At 32.7% G+C, this 21395-nt stretch overlaps 1 protein-coding gene and 2 non-coding genes across 7 annotated transcripts; 1 reads left to right on the top strand and 2 right to left on the bottom strand.

Moving 5' to 3' along the window:
- Window positions 1–547: 547 nt before the first annotated feature.
- Window positions 548–21219, top strand: LOC115241889 (ankyrin repeat domain-containing protein 6). 5 transcript variants are annotated; one of them, XM_029817862.1, is made up of 12 exons: window positions 548–1956; window positions 2124–2217; window positions 2986–3260; window positions 9479–9584; window positions 11140–11238; window positions 16862–17071; window positions 17558–17656; window positions 17866–18103; window positions 18321–19219; window positions 19547–19787; window positions 20091–20333; window positions 20532–21219. In XM_029817862.1, the coding sequence occupies exons 4-12, from the start codon at window positions 9492–9494 to the stop codon at window positions 20693–20695; spliced, it is 2286 nt and encodes a 761-aa protein (XP_029673722.1). In that variant the 5' UTR covers window positions 548–1956; window positions 2124–2217; window positions 2986–3260; window positions 9479–9491; the 3' UTR covers window positions 20696–21219. The 5 variants fall into 5 exon arrangements, with proteins under 5 accessions (XP_029673722.1, XP_029673715.1, XP_029673729.1 ...); XM_029817855.1 differs by having other exon boundaries at window positions 2082–2217; XM_029817869.1 differs by having other exon boundaries at window positions 548–2217; window positions 3018–3260.
- On the bottom strand, window positions 12662–12734 carry Trnar-ucg. Its single transcript has one exon. It is a non-coding gene; the product is annotated as a tRNA-Arg (tRNA).
- Trnal-caa lies at window positions 14333–14451 on the bottom strand. The gene is made up of 2 exons: window positions 14414–14451; window positions 14333–14377 (listed from the first exon to the last, which is right to left on the bottom strand). It is a non-coding gene; the product is annotated as a tRNA-Leu (tRNA).
- Window positions 21220–21395: the final 176 nt, after the last annotated feature.

The following is a 21395-nucleotide window of genomic DNA, read 5'->3' as shown; positions in this document are numbered from 1 at the left end:
TCCCTGCTGCATTTTGTGACCCTGTTTAAATTTTTTTAATGAGCAATATCTACTAAAATTAATATTGAAATTAATTATGTATATTTTCCTTATAGAGAAAATATTATTTGTATTTTATTAACTGAATTATTTATTATTATTTAGACTACTTGTTATGTATTTTATTAATTGAATTATTTATTATTATTTAGACTATTCGTTATGTATATTTTTTTCAATGTTTTTTCGAGTATCAGAATCAATACACTTGAAACCATTTTTAACTCATGTATATATATATATATATATATGATATTATTTAAATTAATAAAAATAATTATATTAATATAAATAGTATTAACTTAAATATCAAAATGTAAAAAGGCAAAGAGATTTATATTAGTATACCTCTTTTCTGTGCTTTGTGGAGAATTTATTATGTTACACCGTAATTTTGATAAAAATTTGAATTTAGAATGGCGGACATTTTCTTTTTTGATTTTACAAGATTTTTTACTTAAAATTTTTTTTAGATTTTTTAAATATTTTTTTATTTTGACGACATAACGAACCGATCAAAGCAACTTTCGTTGCTTTGTGATTGTTTTTGTGATATTTGCAGCATTTCATTTTTTTGAATCAACGATTTTTTGCTGATTACTTCTTTGCAATCAACTTCGCACGAATTGATACAATTTCATTGTGTATCAAATTTCTCCGAGAATTGATTACTTGACAGTTCTTTTTCGCAAAATTTCGAAATATGACAAACAGCCTTTTTTTTATTAATAAGGATATTTTGGCTCAAACGCTATCATTAACTACGCCGTTGGCTGATACAAAACAGATTCATAATAGTCGGGTAGTCCGGTTATCGTAGCGGAATGATGAGGGAAGGGATGACATTGCTCCGACAGTAGGGGACAGTGCCGGATAACGAGTTTTAAGTTGCCCTTATTGGATCCAAATGAGACATTTAGATTTTTAAATATTATATAATCTCTTGTTTCGTGGATTATGATCCACGAATTTTATCCAGTGAAGGATTGCACATGCTTGTTAATATCAGTTTGTTCTTATGAAAAGCAGTAATTATGTGTGTTGTGAGAACGGAAATTAAAACTCTTATCGCGTTTATTTAAATTATGAATTGTATCTTCAAGCAATAAGAAAGATGCGACATATTTTATGTCTCTTACATGTATAGTTTTATACAAATATAGAAAAATATATATTTTTCAAGATAAAATTAAAATATAGATTTATATGTATATATCAACATCCCATGTTATCTATTAATTGAATAGAATTCATAAGTTATGTAGAAAGAGAAAGAATAAATATTTAACTAAAATATTAAAGACTTAAAGAAACATATCTTTTTATATTAGTAGAAACGTAAGACTCTTATCGGATTTTTTAAACAGCGTTACTCTCTCTGCTCCATTCTTTTAACTCCGAATTTTATCGCGTCGATGGATTGTGCCGGTACTGGCGTGGGTTCCTGGAGAACCGCTTACAATTCGTAGCTTTCTCCCGATGCGACCAGTCTCGATGCGGCCGCCTTTCGAGTCTTCCGGTCGAGGGAACACGTCCTCTGGAACATGCACAAATTAGTCATGTCGACAAGCAGCGATATACATCGCAAATTCGGAATATGCTGTTAAAAGTGAAAAAAATGAATTAAATCGCGGATGTGCTCGTGGAAAATTTCAAGTGGTTCATTCCGTGATTCTGCATTGGAAATGTCGGGAATTTGAGGAAAAAGATGGGAAGAGTGATCGAAAATGATTAAGAATAGTTAAAAAATCGTGTGATTGTAATTATTGAAAAACTTCCCAAAGTTTCAAGTCTAAATATATTATTTCCCGAGAACAATTGTTGCCATTGTGAAGAAATATTATGTGATTGAAGCGCGCGTGTACCATCCACGGAACATCGGTTGTGTCGCCAACCATTTTGAAATTTTTCAAGAAAGTAAAAGAGACTTTGTAGATTAAAAAATACGGTTTTGACAATACTCATTAGATTTGAAACTAATTAATTACAGATCTCAATTTATTGTAGTTCCTATTGTATTAAAAATTATTATTTTTTATTAGAGTTATTTTATTGAATTTACAATTTTGTGGATTTTTTAAAAGATTGCAAATCAGCTACTTATTATATCATTCTGGTTCACGCTTTATTCAACGATATTTTAAAGTTCAAGAACTATCCGCTACAACAATTATTCAGGTAAACGTCTAAAAGATTTTAATCTTTTATATATTTTAAGCTTTGCTGTGTAAATAAGTATTTAATGATCGTAAAATTGAAAAATCAAGGAGTTTCAACAAGATATATTCCAAAAATTGCAAATTACGCATTACTATTGCTCGCGGCATAAAACCGTTATCAACACATGAGATTTTATTACGCGCATATCGTATATAATATATATTATATAATAAAGTATTCATCATTTTTTATTATACCTACACATTCTCGAAAGACATCTAAACACATTTAATTAAAATCAAATTTAATTGTCTGAATAAACGGGTGAAAAATTAGATTGATGAAAATGATAATCGCGAAAAATTAAATTTTTGCTAAAAAATCCGATTTTACAAAATACTTAACAATATATAATCTGCAATTAATACGGCCGACTTGCATATGCGAGCATCGAAATCTCCTGCGACACGTGCGAGCATCGAAATCTCCTGCCGTACTCCTTGCTTGTTGGAAATTTGATCGATCGAATATATCTAATCTATGTACAAATAAATTCCGATAATTTACGAATAAAAACATGTAAAATATACATTTTTAGAAAGATAGATAGTTTTTTAATCAAGAAAGAAATATACTTTAATATTATAAAGAATGTAAAACTAATTTGTTAAATCGATATAATTATTTCTTTAAAACTGATCAGGAATATATACATACACGTTTATACTATATAAAATTTGACAATCTGTGGCGTAGATCTAAAAAAAATTCTGATTTCCGATGTAGATTTCACCGTGATAAATAATCTCGTTATACAGTAAATCCTGTTGAACTGAATATCATTACACTGACGATGATCCGCTATACCTGGTACTCGATCTTCGAGCTACGTGATCGAGTCTTTGTGCGATAGCTTCTTCGGAGTGCTATAAGAAGTGATGTGCGGCTTGTGTGCTTAACTTGGCAGTGAATTTTGTAAAAGACGAACTATCTCCGACATTTTGACACGGATTAAGGATTACTTTCGCAAACAACGCCTTTCGGATAAGCGTATATGGCCGGTAAGTATCCTTATGGAGTCTCTCTAACATAAGTAGTAATAGCGTATAATGATCGCAGAAATCGAACCTCCTTGTTGATTATATAAGCTGTTTACAGAATAATAAGAACGTTCGATAAGGAGTAAGACTCTTCGTTAAAAATTGGAACAAATTTTTTTTTTTATTTAAATTTATTTAAACGTTAAATAATCGTTAAAGTTTGGTTTAAAATTTTGTTTAAAAATTTCGTAATGTATTTCTGAGTCCTTACATTATATAGTGCCATCTCAGAAAGTTCGTATCTGTAACGTTTCAGTATCTGTATTCAGAAAGTTTCGTGATTGATGCAGATTATACAGCTTGTTGGAGCACCCTGTATCCTCTGTGTGAGTATCCCTGTATATAAAGATTTACTCTGAAAGGCGCAAATACCGGTTTCGCGCGAGTTAGACGCAAGTGGATATTCGCTCGTGCGCGCGTACGTAGTTGTATGTACATACATGTGTACATTCACACGTGGCGGCGCCGTGGCTACTCACTCGAGAACACTATGTTCCATCAGCAAATTATGCAATCGTATCCGCGTTTGACTTCGAAAAGTATGATGTAAATATCGACCAACACAGACGGAAAATTAAGTATCTTCTAATTGTCAATTATCCCCCTAAACAAATTTACATTTCATATTTTTTAATTTACGTTTTATATTTTTTTATTACAATTTATATTTTTGAGATTTGTAATAATTACAAAAGTATTTTCTCTCTTTATTTCTATATTATCTAACTATACATATATTATCGTATATATTTTTGAGGTTTCAAAAACAAAAAGTACTGAAACAAAAGTTGTAGAGAATTAAATTATCTTTCAAATGAGATCAAAGTTATTGTATTGGGTTGAACGGTTCGTGCCGTTTTTTTGGTCTTTATCTTTTAGTAAAAAACGGAACGAACTGTCCGTTCAATTTAATATATACGATAATGTATGTATATTAGATAATTTAGAAATAAAGAGAAAAAATACTTTTCACAATTTTTTAATTCGAAATTTTTCATTCTATTATACATAAACATGACTGTGTACGTGCGTTTTAAAATTGCCTGTTTAACTGGCCCTAATCTAGATGAAGCTCTTAATTTCTTCACTAACGGTCGCTTTGCGACGAGGGACCAGGTACGGTCAGGTATAATTCGTGCATTTAATTTTCGAATAAAATGACTCTCGTGTCTCGTTATTATTATAACGTGGGTTCGTAATATCAAGTAATGGACAGAACGCGCAGGACCTTGCCGGATGGAGCGGTTTGGTTCAAGATAGCGAGACGAGTAGATAATTGTCAGGTATTTTCCCCGAGTTAAGACCGCGCGCGGGCCCCGACTGTGCCTTTGTGTCGCGTTTCTTGGGAACGGAGGATCACAAATTGTACCGCAATCAAGTGCGAAAATCAACACTCCTCTTATTAACCAAACGATTAAGCGATTAAAAGTTGAAGTAGTTATTTTAGAAACAACATTATTTCGAATTTTTACTTTTTTATTGTTTTTATTTCTTATAGAAAAAAAAATTGTTAAAGAAGAGAAGAGAGAATTAATCGTCGTATAATTTAACGAGAGAGGTAATGAATAAATCAGAGTTGCTATCAATTCTTAAAAAATTCCTACAACTTTGAAAGAGTTACGGCAGATTGATGCAGTTCTATTTACAGTTTATGACTTATATCATTCCGATCATGAATAATTGATATATGTACGTGCGCAAATATTCCAATAAGAAAAGGGTGCGTTTGTGCGGCCACGCTTAGGCATGCCGTTCGTAATGCTAGGCTTCAAGGATTTAAGGCTAGAAGGATGCACCGATGTGTGCTGTGGAGTGCCTACGGCGATTCTCTCTCTAGTTGTACGACCACATTAGGGCAGCGCTCGAAGTGGACCGGAACGTACCGCAATGTTTCGGTCGATATAAGAATGCCAAAAAATACGTTCCGGTTAATAAAACTCGAGTTCACAGAAGTTTTGCCAGTGTTTTATCGATCAGAATCTCGATTACAAATGTATATATTTGGCAAAAATTTCTCTATGGGATAAAATAAATCATACGAAGGAGATAAAAAGTGGTAAATGTTATATAATATAATTTCGAGACAGAAAGAGACTGTCCGATAAAATATACTACATTAAAAAATAACTGGCAATATAATTATACCGAACTTGAGTAAGTTATTCATGTTGTATAGAAGGCAAATGTTACACACGGATGTTCGAGACAGAATGTCAAGTCTCTTTATATCGCACGATATATAAAGTAAAAATACAGTATGAATACAGAGGAATGTTTACAAATAAGACGGCATGACTTTTAAAGTTTTGGTAACTTGTCGATCACGTATATAAACATAATATAAACATTCCGTGCCCGTCTGTAAATTAAGACTATTTTCTTGCTTTTTAATATATACGATTTCAGAAATTAAGCGTTTTTTAAACATCAATGTAGGTAATTTGATTGTAATAAAATATATGCGCATAAATTATCACACTGTCTCTTGATTGCCTTTTATCTCCTTCGTATGATATATTCATAAGAGCCTTTATTAAGTTAATTTGAATAAAATAAAATTAGAATCTCGATTACAAACGTATGTAGCAAAATTTTGCCTATGTAATAAAACATGCTATGAATAACTTGTTGTACAAACAGATAAATCGCGACAGATAAATTGCATATGAATGACAAACTGATTGTGATCGATAATCCGCTCCGACTTGAGTTGCGTTAAAACAGCGGGATGCGGGCTTTACGACGGAGCATTATAATTTCTGAGAAAAATGAGTACACCCTGCGATAAATGCGGCATGATAGAAACGTTGGACTTGCAAAAAGATTATAACAGATTACATTTATAACAACCTCCATTATCAATGGCGGAAGTTTATGGAATGCGCGGAAAACACGTTTAGTGCATTTAAAAAGAATACAGTTTAAGAGAAAGAATGCACTTGGCAAAAGCAAAAATAAAGAATTATAAACTAAATGCAATAAAATTAAATAAAATATATGAGAAATAATATAAAATAAAGTAAGAAAACGAAATTAATTAATTATATTAATAATTTTATATTTTAATTTCTAAAGATGTTTTACAAATTGTACTTCGAATTTCTTTGTCGATTATGCAAAAATATCTACATAGTTATATTTTGTTGATATTATTTATTTGTATTTTTTGAGAAACGCGAAAACTAATACAAAAGCCTGTATATAGATATATATATCTTGCTCCCTTTTATCTTGCCAAAATGGATTATGTATAATTGATGACAAACGCCGGCAATTTTTCTTTACAAATTTTTTTTTGACTAGTCAACGATGCATTTTCTGTATACGAGATAATAATTAACTACGGCCTTGATACCATTCGCGTGATATTAAGTCGTTAGATCGATTACCGGTGAAACCACGATTGGAAACACTTAAGATGCCAATTTCGTTAAGTTACTGCCCATAATCTTACAGATAGGGCCGATCTCTCAAGCAAGTCTCCCGTTCTTCGAGAAACACTGCCTCTTTAAGTCTGTATCTTTCAACTATCATAAACTTGTGAGATGTGTTTTGCCCCTCGAAAATGTTACTTTTACTTATTTATAAAAAAAAATACCATTTATGAGAAATATTGAGGATTCAAAATCTAATATAAATATATAGATCTGGATATATTTTGCTTTCTGAATCACAAGCAAAATAAACGATGTAGAAAATAAATAGAAATAATCTTTGTAGATATACCAAATCCTCATTTCTTTATTTAATTTTAAATAAACTTTGTTTAAACGAAATTTTAATACGATGCTTAATCTCACATCAAAATATTTGATATTAAAAACTGAGGAAGCGTAAGAAAAAAGATGGTTTATAATCAAAGTTTTGCTGAAAAAAATTCGATTTTAAATAGATAATAAAAATTTACGCGCGTACTTTTTTTTCGTTCTTTAGTGTCCTGTATATATGCAACCTAACATATTGATTCTGTGCTCAGAGAGTAGTTTCATTAACTTCTTTAATGATAAGAAGAGCGCGAAACACAACAGCCGGCCCTGCGTGTAATAATGTCGCAGCAGGAAACACTATGATCCACGAGATGCACCATCATCGACGTCGCGGATAAAATAAACACGACAAAATTGCTGGTTTTATCCGCCATAACACCGCTCACTTTATCGGCAAGGTCGAGTCTCGTTGCACGCAAATAGAAAATAGGAAGCAAAGATGATTGAAAAAAACTACATTTTTTTCTTATTCAATGTAAGAGGCTGAGGCTGCAGCCATTTATACTAGACTCTTAGCGTCAGGGATGGAGTGGAATAATCGCCAGTTGTAAAATACTCTTTGTGCTTTCTTATGCATTTATGTATAAGGAAATACATACAAGCCGGTTTATAATTCTGGAGAAAGTGTTCGGTTCATAATGGATTGAATGTGTGGGCCTCGTAATATATAATCATTCTATTCTATTATACAAGAGGTACATTATATGATATCATGTCAAGTGAAATGATATGGAGAAACAATCTAAGGGCGTTATTAAAAATTCGGAAAATGCACATTAATATTAAGGTAATATAATTTTTGAAATAAATAAGTTAATTGAAGAGAGAAATTCCGGTAATATATGATATTACAATATTTAACCAAACAAGAGTAATAAAGATCTTTTTTAATTTTAATAAACAATTTATATCTTTAAAAAGATAGAAATAACACGAATTTATGCTATTTTATGTATAAGTTCTGAATTTATTTGACATTTTACTTTTTTTTTCATCCCGGAAGTAAAATTTTAGACGTTTAACTTGTCTCTTGAACTAATATCTCGAATTTATTTATTCGAATTTACTTGTCAGCTAGAGACGTAGTTTAATCGAAACAAAGTAAAAGAAAAATTCTTACAAACAAAAACCGCACCCTCATTTGTGTACATCCGCGATAGTTCGTGCCCAGCTATATTGGAGTAATCGGCGAAGCGTAATTCCGTCATCGCATGCCTCAAACTCGAATTCGACGCTGCAGCGCGTGACGGAATTACATCACTAATAAGTCAGAGGGTGCGTCCTGTATATTTTATAAGAGGAGGCACACATACGCATCACTGATCACGTAATAAATATAGACACAGTTTACAGCGTATATTGCATGTCTTTATGATACGCAAAGCAAAGTAAGCATTTATAACTTTATTGAGATCTTTAATAACTAGAACTAGATTAAACTAAATATAATTCATTTTATTTCGCACTTTGATATATTTTTACGATTCGCTCGTAAATGGATTATGACCCAATATTGCTACTAGTGATAGAGATGAAAAATATTTCTCTTTATATCTTTCTCAACGTATTTCTTTTTATATAGCGTTTGTTTTAAAAATTATCGGTAGCTTTCGTCTAAACTACGTATTAATTTGCACCTTGCAAAGTACTTTCACATATGAATTTGCTCGCGTACTTTCAGTTCGCGTGAACGTTATTTCTGGGATCGTTATAGCTATAAAAAGAAGTAATCGTGACCGAGATTAATGTTCCAAACGGGGACGAGCCTCGCTTCGCCAGGGAAGTGTAATAGTCTACCTCATTAGCGGACGCACTTCGGATCCTAGATCATATACCGCCTCGCTAGACATCGAGATAATTTACTGTCCGCGTTACACGGATTATACGACAAGAATATGAGGAGCTAAGCATAGATACGGATAGAGTGGTGGAAAATTACAGGCTTCATTCACGGATTCTTCGAAAAGAAAGTTGTGAATAAAAATTTTATTATTCGACTCCTACGCCTTTTCTCGAATTTCTTCAGCATATGTATCTTGATTAAATACGTTACGTTCAGATTCTATTTAAGTAAAATCCACTTAAAATGAAATGACGAATAAGGATTTGTAATCTATAGAACGTAATATTTGATAGATTAAATTAATCTCAGAACGAGTACAATTGAATATCCGTATAAAGTGCTGTATATTAATATGTATAATCTTATTTTTATTGTATATCTATCAAGTACTCATAAAGTGACGTTTTTCGTCTGCCTTGTTTTTTACATCTGCTTCGTGATTTTATTTTGCATATATGAAGTAAGACTATAAGAAAACTTTACAATAAAGACATTATTTAGTTGCAGTAAGGATTTACATGAATTAAATACTATTTCATAATTGTTTTTCAATATTGTTTTTGTTACAGATGCGCGACTGGAATGGCAGAAAAGTTGCGCGAGGCGGCTGCTCGTGGCGACGTTGCTCGAGTCACACGCTTGCTCGATGAAAATGTTAAACCGTTACCCGACGAGGTATGATATTTTTCATAGATTTTTAAAAATATATACGAGATAATTCGTCTAATGTTGGAATTTTTAATGCAATTTTGATACAATTTGATACAATTGATTTTATACAATTTTACCTAAAAATAATAAAAAAAAGAAAAAGGAAGTCATATCATATGGGTCTTTTGAGAAAAACCGTATGACCTTTGTCTAAAAAACTTTTTATAATATTATATAAATCAAGTATTCTAATGTTACATGAATTATTTTGTAATATTAGTTACGCATAATTTTACAAACAATTCTTCTGACATATTTTTATAATTTACTATTTTTAAGATCTTGAGAAAAGTTAATTTTATAAATTTTCGAAATTTTAACTGGCGCGACACATATACACACACAAATATAGCAGACCGAAAAAAAAGATAATTAAATTCGCATTAAAATTGGTTTAACTCGAGAAACAAATTTTTAGCAATTCAAAAATTATAATGAAGTGTTCTTCTCTATATTTATACTTGCATTTATTTCCTGTTTGTAATACTTGCTTTCGATTATATTTATCTATATATCTCTTAACGAAAAAAAAAAGACAGAATAAAAACGTCATATTTCAATAAATTGATGTAATTAAGAAAGTTGTAGGGTATCGCAAAATATTAAATTAACAAAGTATCGCAAAACGTTAAATTGAATTTCTCCTGTAATTGCTTGCGATATTAGCTGGAGGGAAAACTTTATTAACTCCGAGCACAACTGACAGCAATAAATTAATTTTATCTATTTGTTAATTCAGGCAGCGCGATTTTATGTATGTGTATATGTGTGGTTGCGTAGATTAGATTAAATTTAAAATACAGATAGACGCGCAATTTGTCCAAAGCGTATTCAGAATACGAACGAATGGAACATCCAATTGATTATTTATACGGTTATTGAGGTTGCTCCTGCTTTAATTACATCGATGAAATTAATCGCTGCCTGAGAGATTTTTTTCGACGCTGTTGGGCTCGATTTATTAATCGTTGTGTTACTGGAAGATGACATTCAACACGCAATTTTGAAATTACTCTCTCAAGCATTTATGTAATAAATATTATATGAGTATAAATATATAGTAAAGAATATATATACCTTTCTCAACAATTTTATGTAGATTTTAGGATTTTAAATTTAAATTTAAATTATTAAAATAATTAATTGGGAATTAATAAGTTGTAAAATACGTAACGTCTTTGATAAAAATTTTCTAAGGTAAGAGAAAATTACCTCTACGTTATAAGCATAAAAATATAAAATTTACGTCAAAGAGGAGTAAGTTTTTTAATATATTATTAAAAGTTTAATTTTTATTGGAAATGTTAATTTAAAAAGAAACACGAAATCTACGTGAGACGTTAATTTGTATTGAAACGATTGACTCTGAGTCTGATTAAGAAATTTTATCGGGCGTCACCAAACGAGGAGATATCCACTTTCGAATGTTTTCGGTGGACGGTTCTTAATTAGTGGGTTTTATCGAGCACGCTTACCAGCATGGTCGCACGAGGAGTTCAGAATTCCTGTCGTGTTTCAGAATGGCCGGGGGCCCCTGTTGCTGGCCGCGGCAGGTGGTCACGTGGAAGTGTGCGAGACCCTGTTACTGCAGGGCGTCGACGTTAGTGCCGCAGACGATGTGAGTAGTATTGCATAAATTTTCTTTTATATCCTAAACAGAATGCAGAAACTATTAATTTCAGCAAGGACAATAAAAATAAAACTTGTTACGAGAATTTGCCGTCGATAAAAATATCTCTCTAAGGGGGATGGAAGCGAGTGACCGTCATAAAAAAGTTGAAATATCTACGTTTAATTTAAATTCCTTAATAAAATAAATTGCAACATTAATTTATCTGAATATATTCTAGTAATATCTTAATTCGATACTATAGGAAGAAAACAGTTTGTTTAGTTATAAGACATGTTACTTTTTTTAACAATCTGTCATTTATTAAACAAATTTTATTCAACATGGATGAGCGATTAACATAAACCTATCATCTTTACGAGAGTTTTAATTTCCTTTCTCAGACTTAAGAAACTCTGTAATATAAGTTACCACCCTTGTTTATCCGCTCGGTCGCGGCTGATACCTTCGCAAACAGATATTTCCTGCAAACCGTGAGCTTGCATACGACTTGCGGTCATGGGTCAACTAGAAACGCGCCTTCTTCTGAGACTTCATCTCCTTTCCTTCGATTTTTTTACATCTCCACTCTTTTTCATCTCTTCGGTGCATTGGTTGTCTTTCTTTCTCATCTCTCGCATGTATACCGTCTGCTTAAGGCAAATAATTTCACTTATCGAGGATGAAAGACGCTCGGCGAGGGGTAATCTTTTCGAGAAGGAGAAAGGAGATGATAAAGAAGGGGAAACAAGAGGCAGAGGGAGAATTAATCGATGCTGAAGGTGTAGGTCGACGCCGTGCATTCGAATACACGCGTGCGCGTCGTTTGATGTGTTTCTCTTATAAATAAAAATTAAATATAATATATATGATATATATTCTGTGTTTTTTATTAGCACTCTTTTACAGATTGTCTTGCAGAAATATTGTATTTTTTTTTCAATTCTAGATATATCAAATTTCTTTGCTTATATGTGAATTCTGCGACCTTCTCTTATATCTCGATTTTCTAATAAATTTCAAGTTCACTTCCTTTTGATAAAAATTTAATTATTTGCCCTTTTGTAATCTTTTACTAAAATTATCTTCTTGTCTTGGTTATACCAAGATTTACTGGATGTATTTTTAAAAGATCGAAATAATAATTGCCGTGAAGGTTTTTATGTTAAATTTTTTATAGGGAAAAATCAATTTTACATTAATCGAAAGATTTATAGCTGCGAAAAAATGTACGATAATTTTAAGGTGTATAATCTATATTGATAAAATATAATTTAACGTCTCTCTCTCTGTGGATAGATTAATTTGAAACCATAAAAAATATATAACTCTCATATTATCACTTCAATTTCTTGATATAGCTTATTTTTCCATATGTTTGTTATATATGTTTTCTATTCTCTGTCACTTTCGCAAGAAGCAAAAAATTTATCGACCGTGACAGGATTCGAACCTGCAATCTTCGGATCCGAAGTCCGACGCCTTATCCGTTAGGCCACACGGTCTATTAGGGGTAGTTACCCCATCTCCATAGACTCATTATTAATCTCGTAAAAGCTAAGACCATTTTTATTTAATATTTAGCTTTTTCCGCTTTATTAAAATTTTTTATGTATTATTTTAATACGAGGAATTATTTGTTGTACAAAGATTAAAATTTCAGACAATTGTTTAACATTGTAAATTATATAGGGTATTACTTATTGTTGGTATATAAATAGATGGATCAATACACTGTTCTACTAAATACAGAATGAAAAAAACTAAATTAAAATTATTTTGAAATGATTGAAATAATTAATTATCGATGATCAATAATATTTATAAAAAAATGTTTCTTGTTTGCTTATCACATTCTGATGCTCTATATATTTTGTAATCAGCAATAATTAATGTGTATGTTTGTATGCATGTGTGTAATTGCAGATTAAATATAACATTAATATATCGCGTTCTTCATTTAAATGGATAAAATCTTTACTTTAAATTTAATGCGACAAACTGCTTCTAAATTCGCTCATCCGCATTGTTCAATCGTCATGATGTGTTCAAACCGAAAGCATGCAGGAAACGGCTCATGTCGTGCGTATACGCGTGGGTTGAAATAAAATGAAATTATTCCCGATGTATGATACGACGCGGCTGGGGAATCGCAGGTCGTCGTAGAATCCCACCATTGTCCCGCAGGCAATTAGCATGCCCGGTCCGACTCTCCTCTTTATAGGAGGGGTGAATACATTAAAGTGTTCCTCGCAGCAACATCCCACCGGATACTCGACAAACGCGTGGAAAAGAGTATACTTGCAAGTATGTGTGTGTGTATTTGTGCATGAATATGTGTGAGTGCATGGTATACAATCGGTGTGGGTGAGTATTTGAATACATGATCCATCATTATATATCGTGACCTTGAATAAACAGCGGTTCGCGATTTATCTGCTATTATATGACGTTAAAAATGTCGATAACGCCGAATACAGTTAATTCACGTTGCCAAAATATTTTATATGTTATAAAATATATATATATATATATATATATATATATATATATATACTAAGAATATAAGTGTCTGAAATTATATATACATTATTTATTAATTAAATAATTAATATATCACGAAGTTTTTCGTTACGTTAATTACTTGATCCTAACGATAAGATTTATCTTTTATTAATACGAATAGCAAATTAGATTGACAAAAAAATTTGAAGTATTGAAAAATATATTTGACTTCAAGTATTATTAGAGAAATATTATAATTATTGCTAGTAAAGATCGCAACAAAACGATAATTTATTAATTAAGAATTTGTTTTAATTCCGTAGATTAAATAACACGCGTTATATATTCGTTATATATTCTTCAGCATATAATTCTACACTTTTATACATATCGACAAAGATGTTTCTTTTTTTAAATTTAAGATTTTTTAATCGTAGTTTATTAAATAATACATGAGATAAGCAAATAAATATCGCGCGCTCTGTAATATTCGTGTAGATTAAAAAAAAAAATTCTAAAAGGCGGCTTGGATATCAAGATATGATATTGAGATAAGATGTCATTTAAAAAAAAGGCGAGGTAAAATACAAAAAATATGTGTCAGAAGCGGGATTCGAACCCGCGCCCTCAGAGAGGACCAGAACGCTCTGGCACCCGTCATAGACGGGTAAGGTCACACCTTGAGTCTGGCGCCTTAGACCGCTCGGCCATCCTGACATGTCAATTTCACAAGCATAAATGTAATTGAAATCAGTAAAGAATTTAAAAATGATAAAATTTCTTAATAAAGCTCCTGTATGTTTAAAGAGCCATAAGTTCAACACGTGCTTAACATGTGTATTATCGAGATATTTTTTTTTCTTTTGATATACTATATTAAACCGCCTGTTGAAATGCAATATCGATTTTTTTGCTATATTCTTTTTATTTTCTGAAAATTTGCATTAAAAATCTTTCTTTGAATATGCAATAAAAATGTCTCGACTTTTATTAAGAAATTGAGATTATATTTATGATATTATATTTATAATTTAATCGAGTGAAAAAATGTTTTTTCCTCTGTTTATGTAAATTTTATTTTAGAATAGTCACATGATCAACTTCTCCGAACATCCCATGTGGTTATACGAGTCCTGTATGGTATCGTGTCGATGAAAGCTATCTATGATTTTTTTTATTCTGCGGCAGCGAAGAAAGTGCTGGCTGACACACTATTTTTTCTCGCTCTTATCGCTCTTATCGTTAGACGATTCTATGCTACATGATTACAATAAAACTGAGGCCAAGCAAACCGCAAAAAGCGTCATTAATATTATGCAGTGACCTACAATTAGATTGCTTAGCTTATGATCAGAGACGTCGACTTGTCAAAAGACAAAACGTATGATTCGATAGAGGAAAGTCGATGGATGAGGATTAAACTAAAAACACAAGCTACAGATTTAATTCCTTGTATTACGAAATAACGCCTCGTATGATTTTAGAAATTATGATGTTTATTATTATAAAGAAAAAAAATTGTGTAATTATAATCTATGTTAATAATTTTTTATTTTAATAAAATCTTTAATGTGTCGCACACACATTGTTAATTGCTAATCGAATCACTTTTTTAACTTGTTTTCAAATTATAATAACGAATGGAACATTTTTAGTTTATTTAAATATTTTAAATTTATTATTGAAATCTCGTTAATTTGGTCAAAGGTGTAAATAAAAAAAACTTTTAACTATGTTATGATTTAGAGTCATAAAAAGATTAAATCCGTCACTGGATTGATCTCTGACGATGAATCGTAAATATGAGCACCTCACTCCTTTATCGTTCTATGGTGTCGTTTTTCATGGTCAGAGAAGGGGAAACAAGATACACGGAGACAAGGTACCCTCTTGTTGTAGAATGAAAGATAAGGCTGAGAGTTAGAACGAAAGACCATCTCTTTGTACCTTTCCTTCATTATAAAAAATCGTATATTTTTTAAAAATTATATATAAATGTACATATGTTAGAGTATATGTTAACGTTTACTTAATCTCTATTATTATATAAAATACTCATCACACATTTTATATCATTAATATATTTTTTTTCAAAGGTCATGATTATACAAATTAAAAGATTAAAAAATTATTTGATATTTGATTTTTATATAGGATCAACTATGCAATTTAACTTGATACTAATTATTTACCATTGCTAGTAGAGCAATCCAAATATCTTTTTACATAATTTAAATCAAGTAATAAACCTGCGGAATAATTATATCGCATTTTTTATTAGAGAGTACCTTGTGTTAAAAAGATTTCAAATTTAAAGGAAGCTCCAGAAGATAACTTTGAAAACTTATTTAAAAATGTTCAAAGCCATTTTCAGAGTTTCTTTTAGAGAAATAGAAATAGTCGGAGTACGATTAAGTTACGTTATTTTCCAAGTCTCCGACACCCTATATGCCGAGCAGCATCGTGCGTGAGCACGCATGGTTTAGGTGTATGCGCGGCGATGCTGTCGCGAGTGGCATAGCACGGTTCATCGACCAGCGAGTACGGGCGAGCAGTTGTAAGTCTCTCGGTCATCCTCTTTTGCCCGTCCGCCTTTTTCCTTTGTTGAGCTACACCGTGTACCGTACACCAGTTTCTCTGAGCACACACCAGCTGCACGATGGTGTATCGCGCACATTATGACGATTTTTGCGCGAGATCGAAATAGCGAACCGCTAATTTTCACCTCTTGCGACGTAATAAATTTAGAGTACAAACTGATATTACAACGTAAGCTACCTTGATTAAGATTATTATAATATTCGAAACTGATCCGCTCTCTTTGTAATCCATTTTTATTCTAAAAACAAGAGAAAAAAATAGAAAAAATTTTTAAGAAGAAGAGCTTTCAGTGATTTTTTTCGCTCTCCTTACAATAAAAAATAATGATCTTCATGTAAAGTCTGAAACGTATGATTAAAAAAAAAGAAAAAAAACTGAAAAAGATGCGAGGTAACGAAATAGAAATTATTATAAACGGTATTATCGCCATTATTCTGTATATTTTAGAACTAATTTGTAACTCTTCCGAGACACCCTATAGTTTGAAGCCGAGCAACCTTCGATGAATACGTCTGCGTGTTTTCAGCATGGAAACTCGGCGCTACACGAGGCATCATGGCGCGGATACAGTCGAACCGTGGCGGTTCTGGCAAAGGCCCTCGGGACCCAGCGGGCCCCTCTGCATGCCAGGAATCTCGCCGGATTTGCACCGCTTCACCTCGCCTGTCAAAACGGCCATAATCAAAGCTGTCGAGAGCTCCTCCTAGCCGGCAGCAATCCCGATCTTCAGAATAACGTGAGCGATCTGCCGATCTTTTTTCAACCGTTTTATCGCATTCATCGCGGCACATGGATGAAAGAGGATAAAGAGAGGGATTTAACATTAATATCGTGTGAAGCCAAACCCCTCGGAGATCTCTCTGTCACGTAATTGTATGCAATGATATAATATCGTTACGCACACAACATTTTCATACAGATGCGTAAAGATAACATGTTTATAAATAAATGGTAAATGTACGAAAATTAATTATAGGAAATAATATTACAGTACACTTTTAATTGAATGAAAACATGATGAAGTAAATAATAAAGAACATAGTAGCACTATCATTATCATTTTCTTATCTGAGACTTCTTTTAAAATAGATATCAAATTTTTATTAATAAAAGATGCCGTCATGAATGCCATTTTTCCGCAAAATTATCTAAAAAATTTTATTTATATGCATTATTCAAGAGAAAAGTGAGACAGCTATAAATTTTTAATCATTCGTTTCAGTATGGCGATACGCCACTTCATACTTCGGCACGTTACGGCCATGCCGGTGTAACGCGTATACTAATTTCAGCCCTGTGCAGGGTATCTGATCAGAACAAAGTAAGTAAACCATAATCATTATTTTTGAATCTTCGAGAGATCGAAATTATTCAAATGTGTGATTATACAAGCATAAATGCAAGAAGAAAGTTAATTAAAAAATCAAATCAAATAATTTGCCTGCTAGAAAACAATTTTTTTGCAATTAATTCTCATGCGGCGCGCATGCATTATTCAATTATTAATACAAATAAATTCGTTCATCTTAGAACGGCGACACCGCCTTGCATATAGCCGCTGCGATGGGTCGCCGGAAGTTGACGCGAATCCTCCTGGAAGCCGGTTGCGATCGAAGTCTGCGAAACAAACAAGGTGAAACAGCAAAGGATATCGCCCGCCGTAAGAATCACACCGAAATTCTCGAGATTATCTCCAAGGCTCGCGGTAAAAGCCGAATGCGTAGCAAAAGCTGCGAAAGAGACTTAGTAGACGGCAAGATAGATAACGGTGAGAACAGAGTCTAATTATTAATTTATTAATGATATCACATTATATATAAAAATGATGCTATTCTTTGCGTACAAGCACCGTGCCATCGTTCTTAATTAATTAATATTGAATTAATTAATTATAGGATTGAATTCGAATCAATTAGCTCGTCGACAAAATTTTCAGCAATCTATTAAAAATGTTCAATTTGATGAATCTTATGATTTTATCTTAGATAAGGCAATAAATAAAAAGCGAGAAAAGACTGGAAGTGGTACGAGTGGTGGCGGAAGCAACTCAAAGAAAGATCGAAAGAAACACAAGCCCAGCAACAAGCAGCACAAGGTCCGTTTTGAAAAGGCTATCATGGGCCGACAATGGTCGCCTTATGGCTGTCACTACTACCCTGATCCGGAAGCGTTCCCTCAACCCCGTCTGGACTCCTTGCCAGCTGACCCTTTAGGACGAGGCGAGCAGTATTACTTGGATCTAGCGGGTAATATTAGAAAAGGTCCGGTGGGCGTGGGATATACGTGCTATTGCGCGCCATTTTTCCGTCATATGGAAGCAAAACTGGAACGAGACAAGGCCGAGTTAAAAGCACACATCGATCAGGCTCACGAAAAGCTGGATCTGAAGGTGGCCAATCTGGAAAGGAGAACCAGGGGACAGATCTCAGAACTGACACGATGCGTTCAGGAAGAACGGTCCAGATGCGACGAGAGGTACTCGCACTTTCAGCGATACTTGCAGCGAGGTGGAAGAGATAGATACAGCGAAAGGCCGATGAAAACCAATTACTATCAGTCGGAGATGGTGATACCGGCTAGAACGAGATCACTGGAAGATCTGTTGGATGATCGGCCGCAGGATCGTAGTTTCGAAATTCCGGGGGAAACGCCGATTCATCGCGGAAGTTTGGATGATCTTGATATACCGGCCATACCTAGACTTAGCACATCCATGAGAGATCTACCTTCGAGATCTGGAACGGCTAGATCGGCGCTTAGAGTGTTGGACATTCCTCCGAGATTGAACGAAACATTCGACGGGGTCATTCGACAGGGTGGAATCTCGCCCTTAGACGCAGCACCGACGGAATCATCTTCTATGGAAGGAAGGCATCAACAAAGGGTAAGAATTATATTATTGTTTATTGCAATTTTATTATGACTTTTCTATAAGTAATAAATAAAAAAAAATGCTAGTTAACAGTTGCTTGAAAAAATCTTAAATTAAGTTCCAATAATAAAATTATTTTTTATTATTTTTGTTGCCTATAAAAAACCCCTATAATATGTTAAAAAATCTGACATAATAAAAAATTTTACGGTAACAAGAATCTCTCTTATAAAGTTATTTTAACATACTAGAATAATTAGTTATCTCGAGATAGAGCATTTCTGCAAATTAAAATCAAGCTGATGAATATAAAGTACATTCATCTTGTAAATTTTTAAGGATTGCGCATCGTATGATATGCATGGCATGGCCGTGGATAATAATAATACTCGAAATATCGGCGATGGAAATACGATGGAATGGAATGGTGATCGTCGCAGCGTCCACGAGATAATTAAGCGATTTCAGCAAGTACCTGATATGCATAATGGCTGGCAAAGGATTCGCTCCAGAAGTAACGAACAGGCTAATTTGGATGAATATACTAAGTGCTCACAAAATCAGAGAGTGCATTCTCAAGGTGATATAAGAATAGAAAACTACAAAGTGATATTCTAGAAAACATATATGTTAGAACTAACGAATAAAAATTATAGTTACAATGACAGAAATAAATTATATAGGGATTTAGCTAAATTAAAAAAAAAAATTAGATTAGATTAAATTATATTATGTTACATTAAAATATAAGTTACCATGATTAAGAGAAAAAGTCTAATCGTTGTCTCTTAAGAACAAAATTTTAATATTTCTAAAAACTAAATCTTTAGAAAAGATACTGTCAATTCGAACTAATTCATCTTAAACGACATCGATGTCACAGATAATGACAGCGAAAGTAGCGAAGGGGAAGGCGATGACACCGAACAACCCGAGGCATACAAAGGAGCGAACTGTATAAAAGGTATTCCCGAAGACATGCACTACGATAGTATCGCGAGAATGCCCTACAGATCACGCAACCCGGTATACAGTCCGACACCGCCTCTGCACGATACCCATAATGATTCTGGATACAGTACTCGTATGTACGGCTCCAGCAAAGGCGCATCGCCTTCCTTATCAGGTAAATCAAAAAATGATGATACTCAAGAAGTAGTTTATATAAAAAAATGTTATATATATGTATAAATGTCATTCACTAAATATTCCATTTAATTGATTAATTATAATTGCAACTCAAGAGAAAATTCTGTCGTTAAAGAATGATGTCTCAAAGGAAATTCTGGATATTCTGGAAAGTATCACTTTTTTCTCTGTACAGGTCAACTAGAATGTGACGTGATTCTACCACCTTCGACGGGGTCATTCACGAACGGGGAACAACTCGCCGCTTTGTTGGAGCAGCCAAGAGGGCACGATCTAACAGTTTATGAGCGAAATGCTGATAATGTCGTAATTAACATCGGTACCGCCAGTCTGGTTTAGCGCTGCTGAAACCATATAACTCTTCAACCGAAAATGAAATAATTTTTAAAATATATAAAATATATGTAGTTATGTTACACACATTGTACATATATAAAATATATACATAGGCTGCTCTAGAGATGTTAAAGCAATGACCGTTTTGCTGTTAATATCATCGTTATAAGTGTCATATCCGTCCGCATTGCCATAATTTTATTTTACACAGAAATAGAAATAAATATTATAAAATGAGAGCAACAATATATTTATTATTTCTGTAAAATATGTGAATTTTGTCTCTCCATAATAAAAAAATCTATGAAATGCGCGAAGTGTGTTTGAATCACATTTCTTGAATCTATTGTTACCCTTTTCCCGCATGTCTGATCGGTGGTCGATGATGTAAGTCGAGTGAATGTTAGTGTTTTGTGTAACACTCCACGAAATTCAAAAGAAATTCTTAACAGTTTTACGGTCAAACCAATATTGCAAAAATATCTTGATTTTTCGTATAATATTTTGCGAAAACCTGACAGTATATCTATCATCGAGCGATCATATAAACGTGAAAAAATTAATTATCGCTATTAATAATTGAAACTCTTCAAATTCAAAACAGTACGGTTAAAATTATAGGAAAATGCAATAATTATAATAGAATGGACCTCCGTGTTCTGGAAATCATAATTTTTCGTATAAAGATACATATATTCAAGTA

Source organism: Formica exsecta, unplaced genomic scaffold (genome assembly GCF_003651465.1).
Source record: "Formica exsecta isolate Colony F162 unplaced genomic scaffold, ASM365146v1 scaffold120, whole genome shotgun sequence".
In the NCBI taxonomy this organism is placed as follows: domain Eukaryota; kingdom Metazoa; phylum Arthropoda; class Insecta; order Hymenoptera; family Formicidae; genus Formica; species Formica exsecta.
Note: the sequence above shows the minus strand (reverse complement) of the source record. Positions and strands in the feature narration are given on the sequence as shown.